The sequence below is a fragment of the Aphelocoma coerulescens genome, chromosome 3, assembly GCF_041296385.1.
Source record: "Aphelocoma coerulescens isolate FSJ_1873_10779 chromosome 3, UR_Acoe_1.0, whole genome shotgun sequence".
Classification (NCBI taxonomy): Eukaryota; Metazoa; Chordata; class Aves; order Passeriformes; family Corvidae; genus Aphelocoma; species Aphelocoma coerulescens.
In genome coordinates, this window is record NC_091016.1 from 7,893,644 (window position 1) to 7,918,278 (window position 24,635).

A 24,635-nucleotide genomic window follows, 5' to 3' on the forward strand; every position below is an offset into this window, starting at 1 on the left:
CAGACGAGAAAAAAAAAGGTTAGAGAGATACAATGCCACATGAATGAATCCTTAAGTTTTAAATAGTGATAAATGGCAGATAATTCATTAAAAAGCTTTTTGTTTGAGTTATTATGAACAAAAAGAATTCCAGATCTACCTCCAAGAGAGGTTAGAATGAAGAAAAAATGTAGATCCCTTAAAGAGGATGTACTTTGTACATTCTTCATTACATTTAATGCATTTTGAAAGATAAATTTCAGTTAAGCTGCAAAGAAAAGCAAACTCTTTTGCCTAGGCCTCCCTCAGAAGCTTTGCTGCTACTGATCTCTGTAAAAACACTACACCTCTCCAAACTACATCACTTTTGTCATATAAAACTTACAGGGTAAGACAGTAGCTTATGTGTTTACTACATTTACTCCCAATCCCAGAAAAGTGTTTAAGACATAGATGATGCCATGATGATTTTTCACCTTTTCTTTTATACCCCTTTTATATACCTTTTTATAGCTTTTGTATTCTTAGTGGTTTTTAGCCTACATTCTTAGATTTATTTTGTTCAGCTAGGAGACTAGACATCTTAGAAACCACAGACCCCAAGGTCCTCTCCAGAACACATTCTGTAAACTAAGATAGAACCATCCAGGGGAAGGCTCCTTGGGGAGGGGGGCTCACTCAAGCCTCTCATTGGGGAATATTTGATAGATATGCTAATTAGTAAGACCTATAATGATATACCAGATCATTTGTGGGTGTGCATTGCAGTGTGCATTTCGGTGCATTCGACCTGGACGTAGTGCACCTAAAGATCCTTAAAATAAATACAGAGGTAAAATCCCTTTTTCCCTTCTAATCATGTTTGATTCTTGATTTTAAGACCAGGAAAAGGCATCACAGAAAGGGAGTTCAGTCTGCCACCATCTCCAATTCACTTTATATCCTTGCACCTATTTCAAGCCACTTGGGCAAGGCACAGGAACAGGGCCAGGACTAAGTGTCCTGAGCAGGAGGAGCTGGTGCTGCAGAGCTGCTGGCCCAGGTTACAAATGTGCTGCTCTGCGAGCACTGGGCCTTCTGCAGGAGGCTACAACTTCCACAAGCCCAAGCTTGCACCTTCAAGCTTAATTGATATTATAACATCAAGTCCAATTAAAATTTCAAGAGGCAATAAGCACTCTGATTATCGTATCCATCCAGTCCTGCTTCCCAACCAGCCTTCCAAACGCAATTCAAACAACCATTTCGATCACTCTGAGGACAAACCTCTCAGCTTTGAACACTGCAGTACTGTGTTTAATTGACTGCTTCTCAGTGCCACCACTCCCACAAATCATCTCTGCCTGGGGCTTCCTCTCTCTGCTCCCAGACTCGTGGTGGTGGTGGTGAGTTAGTTCACATGCTACAGCACTCAAGCCTCCCAGCTGTATCTGGACGCACAGGCTGAATGAACTTTTGACAGAAACATTCACTTCATAGGTAAATACTGATCTGTCTGGAGATAGACCTCTTCTTCCTCCACCCTACCCTCTGGTTCATGGTAACAATGACATAACTCTTCTCTCATATGCAGCTGCTTCATCTGTGATGCATTAAATTACCTCTTATTCCCCAAATCTTACAGGACCAGTCTGATTCTGACAGATAATACATATGCCTACAAAGAGATTAATTGTATCATAATATCTATTTCACACAGTGTAGCTCAATCTGTACAGGATACAAGATTTGCATGTGAAATTCCTCTGGGCATTGGGAGCTTGGACTCAGAGGGACAGGCCAGACAGACAATGCTACACGTGTGTGTTAGATAAGGGCTAATAACACATGCAAGGTTGAAGCGAGATTTATAATCACATTGTAAATGTCATTCACTGGCACAGGTTGCTCAGAGAAATTGTGGCTGCTCCATCCCTGGAAGTGTTCAAGGCCAGGCTGGATGGAGCTTTGAGCAACCTGTTCTAAGAGAAGGTGTCCCTGCCCAGGGTAGAGAGGTTCTATCTATTAAGGTCCTTACAACCCAAACAATTCCATGATTCTTTGAAACAGCACTGGCCAGGTGTCCATTCACTGGATCCTAACACAGCCACTACTGCCCTCAACACAAAGGAATCACAAAGCCAAAGTTATGCATTACAAGCCAATTTATTTGCATTAAAGCTTCCCTGAAAAGTATTTACTGCGTAGATTTGCACATTGCTGTAGTTTGTTCGCAAAAGGAGTTTTCAAGTAGGAATCTACAGATCAGTGGCTTCCATAAGGAGACCACAACGCTGGCTGAGAACATAGCTCAACAACCAATTTAACAACCATAGACCATCTCTGCATAGGTGTCATTCCTATTCCATCCTATTCCACATTACCCATTCCATATTGCCTGCAAAAGCATCCATTAAGACACACAATGGACTGGAAAGAAGGACAGATGTGAACACCAAGTTTGAGCAGGAAAAGGTGGGGCAAGGAAGAATGAATATATTTATTCCCTTATTGATGTGGATTTCAAAAACAAGAGAATACCTTATTGAGCAGAGGGCTGGGCTGGACCTCCAGAGGTTCCTTTCAAACTAAACAATTCTGTGATTCTTCACAACACAGTATGTGCTATTTTTTCCTTCATGGAATGATGCATTTATATATACAAATGTATATCCAACACAGCTTTTAAAGGATCATGATCTAATCTCTAAAATGCCTTTATGAGAATAAAGGCCACTGCTTTTGTTGAGAGACCTTAACAGTCTTTCAGGATCTTGGTGAATTCACCAAGAAATTGTTAAGGAAGTTTACACAGAATAAATACAGTTTGTACACATATTCCTAAAACACTGCTGTTTTCTCTATCTAATCTTCATTCCATTCAAGAAAAGACTCTGTGCAGGGTAGAAGAGCAAGACATCACTGAAAGACTTTTCCCAAACAGAATCCTCAACTACACCTCATAAATAAATCTGGTATCTCCAGAAATCTGATATCCCTGCTACCTTCTCAACAAAACACAACTCTGGCTCAGCCCTGAAACCAAATTATATTTGGCAGCATGCTTAGTTTTTCTGAATAAGCTCAATGTATTTCAAGATTCTACTCCTCCTTCTTCGGGATTATAAATTAGGTTGCATTTAAAATCTCCCTAGGATAAACTATGGGCCTTTCTTGTGTCAAATAGTCTCCTCAAATACATTTTAGTAAAAGCTGGAGATTTTGCAGCTTTGTGTCACAGAATATCTGCATTTTGTAAATAATGCAAGACCTTCTGCCTATCTTCAGAAATGCAATATTAAAGGTTTGCTGGCTTCAATGGCTGGTACCTAGACACAAAGCACACCCATTCTTTGTACGCTTTCTATTTCCTGCTGTTGTAAAGATGAAAGAAATGCAAGACATCATTTTCAGTCTCTACACTTCCACTCAAAAATTCTACTTAGGGCTGCATTTTCAAAGCATCCTGCATTAGCTGTTACTATAATTTTATATTTACCTTTATATTTATAGTTAAGGTTCTGTATATCCGAAGAGAATTATGATTTTTTAATTTATCTCCCAGGAAAGATACAGCCTCCCTCTTACCCCAGCAGTATTACTTTTGGCACAGTTAGTGAATGAATATTCACAATCATCATGGATATTCCAACTGAGGAGGAGATTCAGTGTCACACTTGATATTATTTTGAATAAGAAGAATATGCACAAAGTCCTTGTTTCTTATTATCCCCAGGAAAAAATAGGAAATGTTTTCTTAAAGTACAGCCAAAAAATGGACTATTGTTTCTCCTGCGGTTGGGTTTTCTTCACAAATGTTTTCCCTCCAAATAATACCCATCTTCCTGTGTTTACATTCATATACCAACAAAAACATCGACTAAAGAGTTCCAAGCAGCCTTATGAGTGTGGTTCTGGCCTCTTTTTGGGGGGAGGTGTGGGGGGTGCTTAAAGGGGAGCCTGTTTTGTTTGTGTCTGTGTGCACACATGCACAGAAAAGCTTTTAAACACCACAGATTTGGCTTCTACTACATTGATCCAAAACCCAGTTTAGCTGTTATTTACATTTATAACTAAATAAAGGCCACTGGTCCGCTCATCTCATTTAACAAGCTTTCACTCCATCTCTACCATCATTCCTGCATGGAATGGGCCTTGCACTGTTATTACATGCCACAGTTAAGGTTGCCCAGGTATCTTGGCTATGCCTGCAACTGCAGCATTCTCTGAATTTCTTGAATTTTAATACTGGTTTTGAGATACTTGAATTCCTGTAATGTTTATCCTTCAGCTGCCAATAAAGTCCCACAGCCATTTTTTCCCAACCAAAATATTAATTTTAATATAATTCGGAGTTTATATATCAAAATGCCTCAAAACATTGATGGGGAATAAAACCAGAAAGGCTTCACTTGTTTACACAGAAACTGAATTTTAGACTGAGAGTTACAGAATAAACCTTGGATTTAAAGTCCCTTAAATTCACAGTCATCTCTAAGTTCCACCACCTCCCCCACTGTGTTTTTAGAAAGTCTCCATCTTTTGATTTCAGTTGTCCCAGGCCCTGTTAAACTATAACCATAAAATATGAGTTTTACAATACCCTGTATTTTGTAAACCTTGAAGTAACTTTTGAGAAGCCAAAAAAAAAAAAAAATAAAACCAAAGACATTGTGGTTAAAAAACAAGGCCAAGTGACTGTTAGAGGTATGAAATTACTGTGCAAAAAGTTGAAGTCATGCCCAAACAAGTTCAGAACCACCACCTTTGGCACATTCAGTATAAAAACATGATAATAATAGCCAAAAATATTTAAGAAACAACTTGCTAAAAGGCATAAGAACTAATACCAAATCTTTCCTGAATAGGCAAAAGCAGGAAGCCTCCCAGCAGCCACAGGGCCAACAAATAATACAAAACCATTTAAAGAAAGCTACAGGAACTTGGAATTACTTTCAAGTATTTGTGTGGTGACATCTTCCCCCACCCTGCTTTTTGGTTTTTTTTTAATGAGGCAGGTACTGAAAAACTGAAGCTTCAATTGCAGGATTTTAGAACAAAATTAGTAAAAACTGAAGAATAAATCCTACTGTGTTATTAACTGTGGCATTTAAACTAAAACTTTTCCTTTCCCAAGGAAGTTTCTACAAAGGTAACCACAGAATAAAACTGTTCCCAGCAAAATTTAAATATCTGGTCTTCTAAGAGCAAAAAGAAATGAGAAATCTTCAGAAGTCACCCTGACCTATTAGAACAAATATAGCTCCAGTTTATAAAGTCCCAGTATCACAAATTGCCAGAAGCCTGGACAATGCAATGGAGGTGCTTTTCCCAGTCCTGTACTTTTCCTTGGAGAACTGCAAACACTCTCTATCTGAAACAGGCCACCAAACAGTCTGAAGCTCTGGTTCAACCCAAGGTGTCTCTTCCACATGGATTTCAGTGTGCAAGAGTTTGTACTCTGCCTACTTTGAATTACTATTCCGAACTCTCCTTTCCCCACACCACAGGTTTTCCCCAACCTGTTCAATCTCTAGTTGATCATCACTTCCAAGACCCAAAGACATGAACAATTTCTTAAGTATGGAATGAAAAGAGTTTACAAAACTTGACCCTTCAAAATTGCTTGTATGAAACTAATGCCAAAAAATATCCTTTTTCATGATTGAATATATAGCCTGATATAACAAACACTCAGGGCTTGAATTTCTATTCTCAGCTATCACTGAAAAAAGGTTTAGAAGTGTAAACCAGCACAAATGGGAAACCTTTTACTTCCCAAAGAATTGTGCAGCTAAAATTATTTGGTTTAAAACATATTAATACCAAATAATTTTGAGGATACTTTTGATAAAGCTTTAAAGGAATTAGAGTTGAACTTTTTATTCAAGATTTTTTTTTTAATTCCTAATGTGATTTGATGAGTCAGCTATTCTCTGCAGTCATTTAACAATAAACATTAAACATTACTCAATACCCACAGCAACCACAGTCTAATTTTATTCTTTTTTCTCTTCTCCCCACACAACGGAAAAAAATTCCCTGTAGAAACTATTAGATTTGTGCCAAATTTATGACTCAAAGACAAAGTAAAATAAATAGACATGTAAAATTAAACAATAAAATGTTATATTGTGAAAACCACAGAAATTTAAGCTGACTGTAAACTTCTTTTATGTACACATTTTAAATATGTTTACATACAGGTGAAAATGTCTGAATGTAAAATGAAACAAGAAATGAATGTGCATGTACACCATTTTTATTTATACATAACATGCAAGAGTCATTTGTTGCTGTTTTTTTAAAAATATATGTCCACACAAAGCCCATTTGGAAACCCACAGGAGGGAGTATAATCACTATTACACAGGTCCCATGGGTTAGCAAGCATAGTCCCGGAAATGATGTCCTTGCAAAGGGGTTCTTACAGCTTCCTCTATGACCTAACAGAACCTATCAGCTGGCCAGTTTGAATATGGACAATTCTTTAAGCCACTTAAAGTTGTGACCACCTCTGTGATCCACACTTAAGAATAGACAAACCCCGGGCAGAGTCTCTCTCTCGTTTCCGGTGCTGGGACAGGTGGCTGCGGGCCCCATGTGGGGGTCAGCGGGCCCAGCCCAGGCCCTGCTCGGGCCAGGCTGGGCTGGGCCATGGCCATCCTGGAGCCAATGGGCCTGTTCCACCCGCGGAACCCCCGCCACAGCCCTGCTGTGGGCAGCGGGAGCAGCTCAGCTCCCCCCCTGCCACTTCAGCCAAGATTTCAGCAAAGCGGCACCTCTGTCCGGCAGAGGTCAGGTGACCAACAGTGATAAGCCACATTCCAGCTGCAAGGCCTAGGTGAGATTAACCCTTTTATTGCTGTGAAGAGCTGAAAACCTGAGGGAAGAGAGAGAGAGGAGATGCTTAAAGCTGAAATTCTGTTGTGAAGCTATGATATATCAGAGTACCCGTTGTAATTTCATGAAGATATGGGGGGTGGAGTGTTCAACTCATACTTGTGAGCAAAAGCACCTGTGCTGAGATAGGCAGATGCTGAAGCAGCTGTAATTTCATGAGAAGTTTGAACAGGGAGAGATGGAAGTGATGAGGACTTTTGCTCCAAATGGAAAAGGAGAAAACCTCAGTTCCTAGAGATGCTCCCAGAGATAGTCCTAAAGATGAAGATGAGGAGGACCCTTTGCTCCCAGGGAAGGGGGAGGGCCTCTGTTCTTAGAGATGAAAATGCTCCCAGAGATGGGTGAAGAGAACCTTTGTTTCTGAACAGCTCAACCTTAAAATTGTACCCCAGTAACTCAAGATTGGACCCTCGAAAGCAGTTGTGGGAAAAGCTGCAAGTCAGGGGAAGGGACTCTCACGTGATACGAGCAGAGAACCAACACGGACGGCTATCGCGTTGAAATAATTTCTCCATAGCATGGGCAAGAGAGACTCCTCTTCCTAAATGGACTGAACAAGGTTATTGTGGAAGTGGTAACAGACTGAATATCTTAAGGGTTGTCTTTTTACATTGTCAGTGAGATAAGGGAGAAAGGTGGGGGGAGGAGAAGAGTTCTGAAGGTGTGGTATGATTTTATTTTTTCTTTTTCCCTCTTTTAGGTCTGTTAATAAACTTCTTAATATTCTTTCAAGTTTGATGCCTGCTTTCCTTTTCTCCTAATTCTTATCTCACAGAAGGTAAATAGTAATGAGTATTTTGGACCAAACCACTACAACAGGCTAGTCGGGTTTTAGTTACATCAAGCGACAGTGGTGACATTCTGTTAAGAAGCTCCATCCTGGAGCTTTCCAAATCAAGGCATCTTCTAGAGTTTAGACAATACCTTTACTTTCTAAAAATGTAACAATGATATATTTTAATGCATTATTCTCTTGCTCGGTCATGGCAGTTTCACCTGAATATTTGCAGATGTTTATACCCCCATTCCCATCTCCTGTTGTGATCCAGCCAAGCTGTTTCATTCTTTCAACTTTTCCTACAACTTAATTTTTCCATCCCTTTACTCCTTAATTAAATTCATGGTTCACATTGTTGGATGTTCATATTTTAAACAAGAGTCAGGCATCAATATATTTTAGAACTGCACTAAACATAAAGTACATTATAAAATAAAACATTATGAGCTTCTGAAATGGAAAAAAGAATGGTATTGATTACAGAAGAGTTCTCACTTCCTGTAAACATTTCTATCTCCCTCTCTCTCACAGACATACACAGACTTACTTTAAAGGAAAACCAGAAACAAGAGTTTAATTAAACACCACTAGTCTGATTTTCAAATCAGTGAATGAACAGATGGCCAAGCTTCACAGCCGCCAGCAGGCCACTCCAATTAACTGGGACTGGGATCAGAGTAATGTCATGGAAGCTAGATGTTTTGAACCAAACAAGTATCCATAAATGTGTGTTTGTGACAGTTAAAAATAGCATAAAATTGAAGCATTTAGCACCGTATAAAAGTGGTACCAGCAAAAAGAGAGAAGGCTTCTATTTCAGGCCATCATCAAATCTACTCATCTCCTGTAACTGCACCAGGATGCTTGTCAGTACTCACATAGACTTCAAATCCAGCTGACTTTGCAAAGACCTAAATAAAGGTGTCCTTCTCAGCTTTTCCACAAACAATCTCTAATATTGGACTTATGCTCACTAATCAATATGGTCCCCAATATTTACATATATTCGGTTACATAGGTAAGCATTTATTAAACTAAAATCGATACGGTGTCCCTTGTGCAAGAACATCTACTGACACTCCTGCATTCAGTAGAATCCTTTCTTGAGTACCAAAAAGGACATCTGCTACTACTGACATTGAACTTAAGGGTGAACATCTACAGAAATTTTCAACAGTTCAAGACAGATGTGGATACAGGGAAATAAAAGCAACACAGGATATTCCTGATGCTCTTCAGCCGCTATCAACCAACCCCCCCCCAACTTCTGCATCAGGACTCTAACTCTGCATTGCCCATGGGATATAGCTGACATTACCTAAATTTCACCTCTCCCTGTACTGAATGCTGATAACTCTGCCCACTGAGCAGTGGGATATACCTTAAATTTGCAACCTGACATAAGCACTTATGAAAAAGTGTTATGAATAGTTTTTCTGATTGAGGCTGTTCATACAACTAGGGGAAGAAAAAAAAAAGTAAAAGCAACTCCTACATAACTTCACCTTAAGACTTTTGTGTTCTGCAAGGCATCAAATGAACACAATACTTCTCTGTGTCCAGGACCCTGAGCCTTCCAAAGAGAACAAAAGCTCTCCTAATTCTTACATTGCTTTCACAATTGCTGAATAAATATTTTCTGATACACTTATTCCAGTATTTTGGTTTTCCCTTTTCCCCTTCCCTTCAGAAGGAAAAGAGAGATGAAGAACAAATTCACCTAAATACTCATTTGAAATAGTAATTAAAAGTTTTGGAGGGAAATACACTGCATGTAGCATTTCTGTATCCAAAGGACCCTCTGATTATTAGTCCTTTACACAAGGCTTCCATTCCCAGAGGTATTCTGCATTTAATACAATACTGGGCTGATAAGCACTTTTTCACAGCAGGACAGCTTCCTTAACATCTAACAAATACAGCACGTCCTTTCAGTGCAATACAAAACAGGATAAAAATTCCCATGGTTGCTAATTAAGTAAAAAGGGCAATATAAGCAACCAACAAGAGATCAATCCATGGATTTAAAGACTATACTGACGCACACACACATACATATATATGCAAGTAAATGACAGAAATTTAGAATATGGTCTGGAAATAATGTTGGTATTTTAAATTTGCAAGCTAATTACAGAGAAAGATAGCAACTTCATTAAATATTTATAAAAGTAGTAAATACCTGAAGTACTCACAGCAGTGGAGTAAGGGTTATGAGCTCCTGTATTTTCAGCCCAGCAGCCACAACCATAAAGAGCTGCCTAAGGAAAGAAGCACATTGTTCATAAATTTTAAATGTATGAGATTTTTGGTTTATTCCCTTTCCTTAAAAAACGAAAAATGAAAATACAAAAACAACCTCAAACCAACAACAATAACAAAAAAAGAAACACAAGAAAAATCCAAGTATTAATACAAAAGATAAATAAGAATATCATAACCATATTGTAATTCCACTCCATTTTTCTACGTCCTTTTACTATTCTTGAGATCTGAGTGTTTGTCATAGACACAGTATTCTAGCCTAGCTTAACAGAAAATGAGGGTAGAGATAACCCTGTTCATATAAAGTCTCTTTCACTCTGCTATTCAAAAAAAAAATCCTAAATACATTTCAAAAGAGAACTGCTTTTTGCACAGTGTCAAATGTCAACCAAAAATACAGCTGTACAGCAATGGAGTATAAATTTCTGCTGCACCTCAAAATTCCCTAACAACAATAAGGTGACACATCATAAATATATCATTATTATTAACATTAATAATAAATAGAACTATATATCATTTACAAACAATCGTAATTATAAATAACACATCATAAATATGTGATGTGTTCTTTTATTACTTTTGTCCCTTCCTCCAATTCACAAGATCATTTAAAAATGAATTAGGACAGCTTCCCTAAATATTGAGAGGAATCTTATTTTAAGACTCTAAGCATTTAAGAGACCATTTGTGGTATTAAGGAGGTATTTAAGCCCAAGAAATTAACTTGTTGATATCTCTGGCAAAAGGTAACTAACCACAGAACAATGTCTTACCTATCACTGTTTTATTACACTGATGGAGGACACTAAGAACACTTGCATACCAATGCAGTGAAAATGCCTTCAGCATTTAACAGGAAGGAAGGGAGAACAGAAGTTTGCTGTCACAGCTCTTGCTTGATACCACACCTGCTTGTGACACTGAACAGTCATTCCCAACTGAAAAAAAAAGTACAATAATCACCTGACCAACTCTTCCAGGATGCTTCAGTGCTAAACCTCCACTGGAGACAGCAGCAGCGACATTTCCTTCTTGGTCAACAACAACTGCACCAACTGTATCCAGTGTTCCTGAGTCGTTCTCCTGCAGGACACACAAACAGAAAAAAAATCTAGTAAAAATAGTATATTAAAGTCAGATCATACCTTAGGAGTGTGCAAGTGATAGGCCTAGCAACAAAATGGATTTGTTATCATGCACACTTGTACCCAGTGTGCTGCCATAAATCTGCCCAAAATGCTCTTTTGCCTCAGACAGGGCTTAATAAAACTTCTCCAGTAACAAGAAAGTAATAAACATCTCAGAACTCATCCAGTGCTTAGATCACCTGCTTTTACTCACAGAAGTGCCAAAAGTCATGTTTTCTTAGTGGTTGCCACCTGTCCACTAAGAAATGATTCAGCAACTGATGCTACATCAAAAAGCCTTTCCTAAAAGCCTCAAGATGGCATTTTCAGAGGCTCTGATCTTTAAAGATGTGTGACTAAAAAAAAAGAAATTAAAACAAAATTTAAAAAAACCAACCAAAAACAAAACAAACCCAAAACAAACCAACAACAAAAAAAACAAAAGCAAAAAGTAAAACCAAACAAAAAAATTAAAACAAACAAACAAAACACAAAAAAAAATACCAAAATAATCAATAAGCAGTTTACCAGGTAAAGAGAAAATACTGATATTATGACCAAGGCAATAAATAAAAGCCTCAAGAAAAGTCTCCCCTAGGACAGATTCTTTCTGCCAGACTTGTTCTCAGTTCAGGAATCTTTAGTGGAGGAAGCAATTTACTCTTTGCTCCCTGTAACTAGAGGGTAACTAGAAAAGCATCCTTACTTCCATGACTTCTGAGGTAGATTTACTCTCCCAAGTGCATGGATCTTTCTTTATGTCCTTCCCCCCTTCCTTAATACACCACGTTAAGTCCCTCTTAGAGAAGGAGCAGTTCTCCCCTCTCTGCCCAGGCTCGCCCTAGATTCCCCTCTCTGCAGAACCCAGGGCAAGGCACTCAGACCTCATGCTCCACCACACACACAGCATGCAGTGTACAGAAAATAAAATGAATAAGCAAAACTGGTCCATCATCCATCACATATTCCAGAGATGCACACTGCTGCTGCACAAGCCTCAAGCCTCTTACACAGACTTACCCAGTGAAATAATGCCAAAGGTTATTAAGTTTTTCATATACATGTGAATTTTCTGGACTAGAATTCAGAGGGAGGAATTTAAAAAATATATACACCTAACTATTCAACTTCAAATTATCAAGTTCCCATCATCAATTAAAATTTCCATGGGCATACTATGTCACTTATCAAGCAGGATTTTTAGTACTGCAATGCTGATGATACTCTGTCCACACTTAATTTAATAGAAAACACTTGGGTTAATTCTGTGTCAGTCTTAAAAGGAAAAATATGCAGTGCAGCACTACCATGTTCTACAGTACTTTTCAAGCAACTGGAACTCCTAGGCAGGAGTTTCATCCTTGGATTTCACCCAGAGAAACAGTAAATTTCTTCTCTGCACCCACACCTAGATGTTCCTTAGCAAGTTCTACACTCAGAAGCTGGCACCAACCACACTTAATATTAAAACAAATGGACAGATGTCCCAACAATAAAGCAGAGTAACTGCTTAAAGACAGAGAGGGGTGAAAAGTTAGAGATCCACAGTTTCAACTGGTACTGGGAAGAAGAGTAAGTTGAAAACCAGAGGAAGGAAGGATCAGGGAGCATAGGAAAGTAGAAACAAAAGGAGTTTTGACGATGGGAGCGAAGGGGATAAGAAAAGAGCCAGCTCCCTTCCAAGTTGTAAAGATGAAAGAAAATCAAGGAACCCGTTTTTTACATCTCATATGCAAAAGTACTTTCCAGCTCCCAGGACTCCCAGACACACCCTGAGCTAATACTAACCCAGTTCAAACAATACAATTCAGTGGTTTGAAAAGACCTTAAGCAGCAGAACAGGCTGCTCACTGGAGGTGCAGATTCCCATCTTCGGAGGTTTCCAAGATCAGGCTGGACAAAGCTCTTCCCAACATGAATTCTCTTATGGTTTCTATGTAGAGAAGAACTACTAATATGATACAGGTGTTGCTGTCTACCCCTGCCCCCTTTCATCAAAGGAAATTATACCCACAACAAAAAACTCAACTAATAGACAACTACAGGTATAAAAACCAAGCCTGTCAAAGTTAGGAAATACCAGAATTAAGGCCACCTGAACAATCTTAATTCATATTAAATCAAGCATTTAGGGCTCCTAAAATGAACAGAAATACATGTTAGAGGGACAAGGTTCAGTATGGGTCAGTAAGTTTTTAGTATCATCTAACAGCTTAGAAAAAATGTTTGCAGCCTTCTTTGCAGCACCTGTAAAACTCTCTGCTCAATCTGCCATCCATTTCCACATAGCTCACATGCATAAGTATTTGCCTTCAGTAGCTAAATTACTAACTCCTTTTTCAAAAAGGTATTTTAATCAAAACCCACAAGCACTAACAAGTATACATTGTATGGAAAACTTTCTTCATCATTATTTCACTTCAAAGAAGACCTATTTCCTATCAGTATTTGTTGTTAATTCAGTGGTGTTTGCTTTGACTTACTTTTTTTTTAAATGGGGCAACTTAGAGGCTGGAAATCTTTTCTAAGGAAGGCATTGCTAAGGGAAGGTTAAGTTGGCCCACACAACCTTCTGAAGGAAATCTGTATCACTGAAGCAAAGGAATTCTGTGTTTTTCTTCTTGGTAATATAAATTTGGTGTCAGGGGGCAGTTTGTGATAAGAAAGAGTCACTGATATATAGGTGATGCTGTATTTATCCTTACTCAGCAAACTGAAAACCAGTGATGACCAGTTCTACTCCATATCCCATGGGAAAAATACATTGTCAGTATCTCTGTGTACGTGAACTGTACTGACAATGACTTCCAGTAAAAAAAGAGCTCATTGCAATTTAACAAAGGACCTTCCTGTAATCGCCCTACAGAAAAGCATCATGTGCCTGAGGAGCCACAGCAAGACTACACCTGCTGAGAAGACTTTCAGTGTCACACATTTCATCTCTTCAAATCATATGAATGTTGAAAAATAGAGGATTCTGTCCAGCTAGTATCAGGACAATAAAAACAAGAATGTTAAACACTACAATTCACAAAGTCTAAAACAAGCCCAAACTTTATACAGGTCCTACAGGCACTAAACAAGATCCATCTTGCTTGTCCTTATCTTTCTATTGATTAATTTAGCTACTTAAATTTTAAAATTTTGCAGATTCCAAAGAAAACTTGGTGATATCTGTTACCAAAGTCTGTATCTGACTTCAGCTAGGAATTTATACTTGTTCACAGCAAAAGCAGTTTGGCGTTTTAACAATGTAGCATTACAATCTAAATATAATCTCTGATGTAGTTAATATTTTGCATGGAAACAACTGAAAGTCAGTCCTCACATTATTTAATTTGCACCTTGCAACAGGAAAGGAAATTAATTTATTAAACCATAGTCCAAATAATCAAAATTTTGCTAAGAGCTTGTACACAAAACAGGAAGAAGTTCATCTGCACAAATGCAGAGTTCTATCAAGCATTTTTTAAAACCCCTCCTTCCCTCATGCACATGAAAATTTGTAAATATTCATCACTACAAGCCCCTAAGGAAGCAATTAGCAGTTTAGGAGAGCTCTACCCAGTGCCCACTGAAAGATTCTACACACAAGGCCTTTTCCCTCTCCACTTGAGATGGTTTTGAAATGCCATGAAAAGTAATTACCACTAAATCTCATCTCTGAGTATAACTGACAAAATACAAAATTAATCAGATTGAAACAATTAACATTTATATGCTATTACCCAGCTATCTAATTATACAAAGCTCGATGAACAATCCCAGCCTTCCCAGTTTAACAGTTGTTTGGTGTGTAAAAAAGAACATTTTGTTTGATCTTCATGTGCAAGATGAGGAAGTTAGTCCATACTGTATTTCCACAGAAAATTTTTGTTATTTTGTTTTGGCTTTAACTAGAATGGATGAAAATCATTTAGGTTTCTTTTCCCATATTAAATGGATTTTGAAGTATAGTTTTGAAATCTTTAAGGTATTATTACCAAAGACCACTTCCACACAAATGTGGGATGGAAAATATATTACTTTAAGGAAATTTCCAAACTGAAAGACTAAGTAAGACAGACACTAGGATTGCCATAGTTGACGGCTACACTTACAATTACCCACACATAGACAAAAATATTTTCTAAGTATGTTCAATCTTAATACAGTAACTGAGAAATATGGAACTTGATTCCACCCATAGAATTCCAACCGGTGTACACATATGGGGGTACCTATGTTAAACTAAATAAAATCCAAGCCAGTTTTAATAAAACTCAAACTAAATAATGTTATTTATGGAGTCAAATACCTAGACTATAAAATTCTAACTTATAAACACTGATCTATTAAAAAAAAAAAACATGGGTACTGGGGATTCTTATTGTCACTTATTCAAATCAAGAAGAGGACAACTTTTTACAGATATGCTGAGATCACTTGTAAAAGTTTGTAACAGCAGAAGACAAAATTAGGGCTTCTAGCCAAACTCTGCTAAGCTATTTTCAATGCCAATTTCCTCTGGTAAAAGACAGACTAACAGTAAGCAGACAAATGTTTACTTCTGATATTTACTGGTGCTTGAGGGGAGAATTTGAGAATGGCATCTGGCTGAATGAACACATCATAGTCACCCCCCAGGAGTATGTTTAGTTAATTTTGTTTGTGTGTGAATTATTTCTTAGCTATGTAAATCAGAAAGACTCTACAACTTAAAAAAGACTGAAGTTTTACACCTTCAAAATTTGGTGAAGTTATTCATGGATCTTCCTGTGTGCAAACCCTCTGCAAATCCCACATTGGGTGAACAATGAAAAATACAGCAAAGAGAAAAGTCCATTTACTCAGGTAATAGAAGTCCTTTAGTAAGTTACACTGCCAAGTTTTTCCATACAAACTTTGACAAATCTAAACAGCCTGATTCTTTTTGAGGTTGGTATAATTACATTTTTATTGAAAACTAATTTTAAAGCTTGTATTTTTCTTTTTAGCTGGTGACATTTATCAGTAGCTCAGACTTCCATGTAATTTCAGTCTGTTTTGGTCTGCAATACTATCTCTTCACACTGGTCTACTAGTATTGATCCCATTCAACTTCACCTTTGCTAACATCCTTTCTACCTTGCTCTCCCCACAGCCTGCAGCACTGGCAACAGAGGCACATAAGCTCAGCTGCAGTACTGAGTTGAAGTAGGTGAGTCAAACCAGACAACAAAACAGTTCTGAAGTCCTGCTGAAAGGAATGGTCTGCAGCTCCAGAGAAGCACAGCTGATAAAAAAGTTACCAGTATTTATCAATTAAAATAACTTTGACAAGAAGATTAAATTCTAATTACTCAAGTATTTAAATGGTTTTAAACCAATTATTTGAAAACCTTTTATGAGAGCAAACTTTGACAGTGTGAGTTTTAGGGCAACAAATCACATGCCTCATCCTTGCTAAATGACCCCTTTCTACTAGTCTGGGGAGAAATATTCAACTTTTTTTTTTTCTGTAAGAATTTGATTTTGCATTTCTATTTCATTTTGAAAAATTACTTTGAAAACCTTACTTCCTGTAAGGCTGCAATTATCTTCCACTCTGTGGATAGCATGAGAATTCCATATTGAGAGCATGGGTTGGTATTCACCCCTGCTCCATGGACAGGATGTGCCCTGACAGCTGACAAAACCAGCGTGTTGCTACTGGATTACTTAGCAGGGAGAAGAGCTCTATTTGATCACCTCCTTTACCTACCACCACTGGCCTTTGGGGATCTCCCACAAGCGCTGCACAGGACTCTGGAGCCCTTGAAATTTCAAATTGCAGGTCGGTAAGCTCATGCATTGGCATATGTTTCAAGCATTGACTTGCCCCTTATTACGTGACCAGCAATACTGCACCGAGACCCCTCCTCCCTCAGGTACACTTTCACACTCTCAGTTTCACAAGGAGGTAACTGAAGTCCTGTGAACGGGAAAAGTTCCGAAATGAACAACTAACTTCCATGGCTCCCCCATCCTTAATTTCTTCACAGGTCTTAGCTCCTTGAAAAAAACAAAAATTAGCACCCTGCTGGACAAAACTTCTTATCTAAGAAGACAGAATTAAATTGCCTAATTTATCACTGTTTGCATTTGCAGACTACAGAGAATACACTTTTTCTAACAATTCTCTGGGATTTATACCTTATTTATATCAATATATGTAACTACACAGTGGTCAGACAGCTTAGCAAAGCAAAGAGAAATGGCCAATCTGAAGGTCCCAAATAAAGCACAGGCATTTAATTTAATGAGCTATACTTTGATATTCAACAGTAAGCACAACTACTGTGAATGACTTTCTCACAGGTAACAAAAGCTCCACATTCAAAACTAAGAATGAGGGGAACAGAGGGAATCCTGGTAGTTTTGTAGCACAAGTAATATGGGCCAGGTCAATGCCAGATGCATGCACAGATGCACTGTTTACCTACCTGATATTTTAAATTTCACCAATTCCAGTTCCATAATGCAGTGTGCTCAGGAAACATTAAAAAGTGGGAAACAGTGACAGAGATCCCAAGCTAAAGAAAATGTTTTGGTAAATAATTATCTGTTTGTGTTTACATTTGTCATATTTCCAGTTCAAAATGAACAAAATATTTTTCTTAGCACAAACAAGATATAAAGTGATGGTTTGGTTTTCCAATAGCAAGGCAGAAAGTTTTAACTGCACTAAGTTATCATTATATCATCTAAACATAAAGATGGACAAAGAGAACAGGCTTCTGAGCCTACATCAGTCTTATCATATAAGACATGAAATTTATTAGCAATCAGCTGCAAGTTTAGGATGACACAAGAATTTGAAACAAGAGCTAACCTTTTCATTTGATTGTCTTCTTTTCTTTAGTTGAATGAGATCTGTTTCCACCTTTTCGGCCAACTCCAGCTTCCTCTTGTTCCTCTTAAAAGCTGCTAAACTAAACCCTATAAAAATAGTTCAAAAGCATGTAACTAAGTAAAATTTACTTAATTGAAACAAATATTGATAAGTTGACATTTTGAAGGACACATCCCCCACTTCTTTACTGATGCAAAAAGCATCAGTAAAAAGCCAAAAACTAAGTATTCAAGTTTCAGTACAAGATGTTCACATCATTTCCTACGTTAAAAGGTTCTACGATTGTTCAGCAACGGTGAGGAGTAAAATATCTGGTAGAAACACATTGTGAACACATGGAAGCTGGTCTAAATATCTTTGGCAAAGCAGCAGCACTGCACAGAAGAGTACAGAATAAGTAGCTTGTGTTAAATTGGTTTTGACTGCCGACAAGTAAATAGATACCATGTGAGCTCATTTTGATAGCCATAAAATTAGGCTATATTTTATTACCTTAATCACATATCTGTATGTTTACCAATATATTTAAAGCCACACACAAGTCCAGCAGTAGTTTCTGCTTCATAATCCAACATAGTCTAAAGACCACCTAGGTCTCAAGCAGACAAACATCTACTTTCCACATCTAAGCCTCACATTCAGAAAGGAAGAGCTCACTAAAGTGGACTAAAAAATAAAATTCTTATGCTTAAAAGACCAAAATAACATGTTCCCATTTTAGAACTTCCAGTTCATGAACAAATTGCAGATATTGACATATTTAGTTTAAATTAGTTTTGACTCAGTATCATCCCCAGGCTGTTTTAGCATCCTCTGTAAAATGTAAAGAGGTGGTGAGAAAATGTCTTTTGTCACTTGTTTAACCACACCAAATCAAGCTATTGGGAGAATAGAGAAATTTGAATTTTTTACTGACACAAGTCACAAACTCAATGGAACCTAAAAAGCATAGATTTTTCTACAAACTTCAAAAAAAGAAATTTAAATGAAATTCTGAATATAGCTACATCACTATTATTCAGAAGACTGGAACAGCTGCATGAAGTCTAGTAATAAACTCAATATTGTGGAGCCCATGGAACACAGAGCTTTCATTTACAATTCCCACAAGGTACACAGACAGTCAGCATTTTACTTTGAAACTTCTCCATGCAGGTGTCTTTAATCATGTTTTTAAGTATATAAAACTGGACCTTAAACTACACACAGTTAGTTATTCAAGTATGTAACTCAAAAAGTAATGAGAAAGCTAGCATTTCTCTCCAAAAACCTAATGAATACCAGTTTTTAAAAAATGCAAACACATATTAATCTGCCATCACCAAGAAAGGAATTCCTTCTACTATATAGAGCTGATTAAGGCAGCTACTTAGGACAACACATTTCTGTGTTTGAAATGAGGATCTGAACAGGTTCCTCACTTCAGAATCAAATGTTAGCAGTGTCCTGAAACCTTCTGCAGTATTTCCATGTTCATCAGTTCAAATACATGCACAAAGATCACATCAAACATAAAGAAAACATGGACTAGTTCCAAGCTGCCCTGCCAGCTGCACAGAGTGCTGCTATATGGCCTCTCAGCATCTCCACTCCACCTATACCTTGGTAGCATATTTATCCTGCCATTTTTCCACAACACACAAAATTCTCCAAGCTTGAGAGATATTTCATTCACTCAAGACTGCAGTCCCTAGCTAAGCAATTAATTTTCAGAGGCTACCCTGTGCTTTAAGATTGTCTTTTCAAAACAAGAAAAAACCTGAAGATTTAGTCTGAATGCTCTGTTAACATTAACTTCTTCTCTGCATTGTTAGTTCAAAGTGCTATCAGTAAGTTGTGAAATACAGGGCAGAAAACATGTCATTATTAACAAAGATGTACAGATACCTTGGGCCATGTCAGACAGACAGATGAAGACAGCTTTCTAGTAACATCTAATGATGTAGGTTGGAAGGGGTATTAGGAGGTTGTGTAGGCCAACCTCCTAAAAAATCCAAATTCAATTTAAAAGGACTTGTCCGGTTGTGAGTATTTTCAATGATGGAGATTTCAGAGCTACTCTGGGCCTCTGCTTCAATGTTTGATCAACCTCAGGTTTAAATAAATAAGGTATTAGTTCATACTCTCCAGTTTTGTTCAGTGTACCATGAAACATCATACCTTTCCATACTGTGAGGGAATGTCAGTCTAGTCAGACATTCCCTAAAAGGGAAATTCTTGTGCTCAGGCTACATTCAACTTTCAATAGTTATCAGGATTAACTTTAATCTGAAGGGTGAAGATTTTGTTTTAGCAAAGACTCATTATTTAAGGAAAATAATTACTAGCAGTAATTATCAATGACCAAATAACCATGAAATAAAGGACCAGGTTACAACTCAAAACCTGGCAATCTTTTCCTCTGATAGCTTTAAGCCCAACTTCAGTTAAAAATAAAATGTCTTGAATCTTAAATTTGATTTTTTTTCTCCCCAGAATAAGGGAATAAAGACTAAAGCAAGTGAAAGGCTGCCTGCCCTCAGTTTATTCCTGCCTTTGTGATGTTCTATCTACGTAAAACCACTATGAATGCCATTAAAATGAGCAGTACTCTCATTGCTTCATCATGGTCTCCTAGTGACAAAAGAAACTGAAAAACACAAGTGAGCTTCAAACTACACACATGAAAGATGAAATTAGAGTTTTCTGAAAACAGCCTCTAAGTTTGGTCCTTGACAAAGAACATATTAAAACATTAAATTAAAACATTTCACAAACTAAAATACAATCCAGCATTCAAATGTGCTTGGTTAACAACACACACACAACATGGAAAAACAACCCACAGAAAATTTATTTTGCAAATAAGCACTATATGCAGAAGGAAAACACCTATACACAATTTGAGTTCATAGTTCACACTAAATCTAAAACAAAACCCGAACTTTGCAGTGCAAGGACACTAAGAAATTTCATTTGTCCTTAATGACAGTATAAAAGCCACTCTCACCTTCTCCAAAAAGACATTGTATTACAAGCTTTAGAAAAGGAAAGGGTCACAACACAGTGATGAAGACAGGCATGTTTTCCTAAAACAAATGCAATATAGCTACATCAGCCTGATGGTGCCTGGGTCAAGGTGAAAGGGAAGTAAGAGAGGCAGAGCTTACTGACTGGGGAGGAAGCTAGAAAGAGAGGTAAGGCAGCTGATGGAACTTTAGCTTGAAAAATTTTTGGATCACAGCCCAGAGGTATTGTTGTTGAAATCTATGGAAAGGTATTTAGCAAAACATCCTTTGATTTTGTTCAAGAATTTAAAAGTTTAGATGTAATTCCAACAAGTGCTTTCAGATAAAATCCCTGGCAATTACTACCCTACCCAGTAACTGCATGTACACTCCACGTCATGCTTACAAGAATTGAGAATTGGGTCTTGGGAGCCTCAGAGTACAACCAGTCCATCTGTTCTGCTCCCTCATTTATGCACCTACTGACATAAATAAAACCTCCTCAGAGCTGCTGGGAGGAAGGAAAAAAAAAAGAAAAAAGCCCCACAGCTTTACAAAATGACTGTTCATGTTTAAACGCCACTCTCAGGCCTCATCCAGACTAAAGACTTAATGACTGACAACAGTGGCACATCAGAACTAAAATATTATAAATAGATCCAACCTCATTTACAGTACTTATCACACATCCCTGCCTTGCAGCATGGGGTGCCTCTTCTGGAACAAATAATCTTCAAGACCTGGAAACACCTTCCAAATCCTCCACATTCCCCCTTCAGCCCCCGAGGTACCAACGGGAGCAGCCCACGTGTACTCTGCAATTTGGGTGTAACCGTGGCAGACAGTGGAAGCACTGGTGGAATACTTGGTCAGGGCAGAGTTGAGACAAGTGTAGGGGTTTCCCTGGGAGAAGGTTCAGTGTCTGAGCACAGAACAGGAAGTAGCTCCTACTCAGCACCAGTCGCCTGCAGGAGAGGTTGGCATTAGTGGATGTGGTATCAGAACATGCACTTGATAATATTTATCTGTAAATGCAGAAGAAAAATCTCACAGGCTCATCTTATTCAAAACTAAGACTGCTGAGATGTTCAAAAGGTTCTGATGTTCCTGGATACCCTGATGAGAAAGGGCCACAAGACCTTCATTACATAATTAGCACAAGATTAATCTCCTAAACAATTACTGCTAGACAATAAAGACACCTTTTTTACAGGCTTTTTTCATTGTTATCACCACCTAACAAAGAGATTAGAAAGTAATTCTCAGCAAGCAGGTCAGTGGAAGAGATTCATCTGTGTGCCACTTGTTTGCCATAAAACTTCCACATAATTTACTCATCTCCTGTACTCTGATCATTCCCTTAACTCATTTAACCATTATACTATGTACAAGTAAAAATTTAATCAAAAATCTTGACAATTCTATTAGACAATGATGCAATGACTAAGTAAATGAAAGACAACTGTATTCCCCATTCTACATAGTTCTTCAGAACATTTTCTTAGTCATCTTTCATAGCCCATTAGAAATGATTCAGAGAGCAGAGGCAAATGAAAAGCAGACTTGTCCTATACATGGAGTCCTTGAAACCACTGAATCGTACATACAGACCTAAGTACAACACTAAGACACCATTTCATTTTTTAAATAATGGTACAATTGATACATATCTACTTGTTAATTCTAGCCCTGTGTACTTTAAACAGGCCTGCAGCTGACAGGCTGTTTATTAGAATACACTATAATTTCTTGCCCAAGGTTAATGCAAAACATTTTTACTACAAATGGAAAAGCATGTTTCCTTAAAATCCCCATGCTTTTATAAGCCACATCTATTCCCTTATTTATTTTCAGCAAGGTAGAAAATTTAGAAAATGGCTCGGTGAACAACTATATTTTCAAACAGAGGTAGGAAATACAAATTTTTAGCACCACTAAATGACAAATCAAGTTCAGGACAATATTCAAGCCTTCTTGGTTACAGTGGTGGAACAGCAGGCTGGGAGACAAACACCAAATACAAATTTTCTATCACACACATTACAAATTATTTTGTAGCTAAACATTACGCAACCTGTAAGTGTACAGCAATCCTTGTTTAAAATCAAACTATAAATTGAAAATACTAAGAAAACTCCAAGAGTATTTTTAAATGTTTTAAATAGAGCTAGAGCTCTGACCAATCATATAGCACCCCCTGGCAGACAGTGCTTAGTCAGCTGGCAGAAGCTTTCTGCATTTTATCTTTCTATTCCATATTAAAAGAGAATGCAACTATTGGAGAAGAGAATTAAAAAGGAATATACTAGCAAATTAGTTAACCCACAGGAATTCAAATGATCTTGTGAAGAATTCTGCTGAGCAGTTGCTAAAATAAATTACACAAATGAAAACAGACAAATGAAAATAAATTTCTTTTTAACAAAGCTATTTTAAAGGACAAATTAATGCCATTTAGGCTTGTGTCAGGACTAAAAAACTACTAGAGATAGCTTCCATGTTGCCATACTTTGACAGAAATAGCAATATGAGTGGGGGGAAAAGGCACTCAGCAAAAGCATATTAAAAAAATAACTTCTCTCTCAGAGCACTACTCTATAGATCTGTTCTTTAAAACACAAACTCACAATGCTGCTGGATATAGCATTTCTTACTACTTCCTGCAAGAAATCCCTTTTTTCATCAAGCAGCCTTTCCTGAGCCTGGAAGATTTTCATTCAAAGCATCTTCTGGGCACTTTGGCCCAACCTTTTTCCTTTTTTTTAGAGCCGTTCTCTTGGCTGCACTCAGCTGTTCTGATTTCAGAACAGCAAGTGTGACCCTACAACACTATCTCCAAATCCAGGGAGGATTTACATCATGTACTCAGATTAACCAAGCTTTCTAATCGAATCCCCAAAACCCTTCTCTCCAAATCTTTCATTCTCCCCTTAAAAACAAAGAAAACATGGTCTGAGCCACTGCCTGAAATTCCTAGCACAGTTCCAGCAATATGGCAAATGTTTTTCTTAATACAATAATAATGAAGTAATGAGAGAACTGGGAGTGAGGTGACATTTGGGGATTTGAAGGAGAGGCAGGCAATACTGGTGGTCAGGGAGACATACAGCATCACTAGAAATAGCCAGTCTGCACAACACTCATCCAGAAAAGACTCTCCCTCATTAAAGAATCCAAGAAGCCCTAAGATAAACAGGAATTTCCTCGCATGCACAGTTAGTTAAAAAACAGTAACAAAGTACAAGAAATGGTCTGTTACAAGTAGAATTTCAAACCAACCCACAGCAACCCTGAGTCTTTTGAACACAATGTGATTTTACTGATGACACCAAGTTATTCAAGGTAACAAGGGAATTTGACTGAAAAAGGATTCTGAGCAGAGACCTGACCATAAAGCAGCAGCTTTTTTTCGGCAAGTCTCAAAATGATGACAATGAGGAAACTCATCCTTGTAAAGGTTTTTGCAGATGCTCGAAACTAACGTGGGTTCAAAAGGAAACAAAAATTTCATGCCAGAAAATGCCCCTGTTTACTTTCCATGTATGCAGGAATCACTAAGGAGTCATGAATTTAGAGTCTGGAACAATATAAGGGATAGGGGAAGGGAAGCAAATATTTGCTCTGTTCTTACATTCTTCCCTAAGCATCTTATTTGTGGCTACTTTAATTGCAGTTAACAAGTATGTGGATACACTGCAGCTGTTTTTGTTCTTATGTAACATCATTCATTGAGGTGCTTACAGTCACTTCCACATAGAGTT

At 37.7% G+C, this 24,635-nt stretch overlaps 1 protein-coding gene across 9 annotated transcripts in view; it reads right to left on the reverse strand.

Moving 5' to 3' along the window:
* TASP1 (taspase 1) overlaps positions 1-24,635 on the reverse strand; it is an 81,400-nt gene that overhangs the window by 32,560 nt on the left and 24,205 nt on the right. For 8 of the 9 annotated variants that reach the window (XM_069009005.1, XM_069009003.1, XM_069009000.1 and 5 more), the window contains 3 exons: positions 17,867-17,973; positions 10,871-10,990; positions 9,822-9,900 (listed from right to left, as the gene is read on the reverse strand). In XM_069009005.1, the coding sequence (XP_068865106.1) occupies positions 9,822-9,900; positions 10,871-10,990; positions 17,867-17,973 (306 nt within the window). The remainder of the gene's footprint in view (positions 1-9,821; positions 9,901-10,870; positions 10,991-17,866; positions 17,974-24,635) is intronic. The other variant, XM_069009008.1, reaches the window with a different exon arrangement.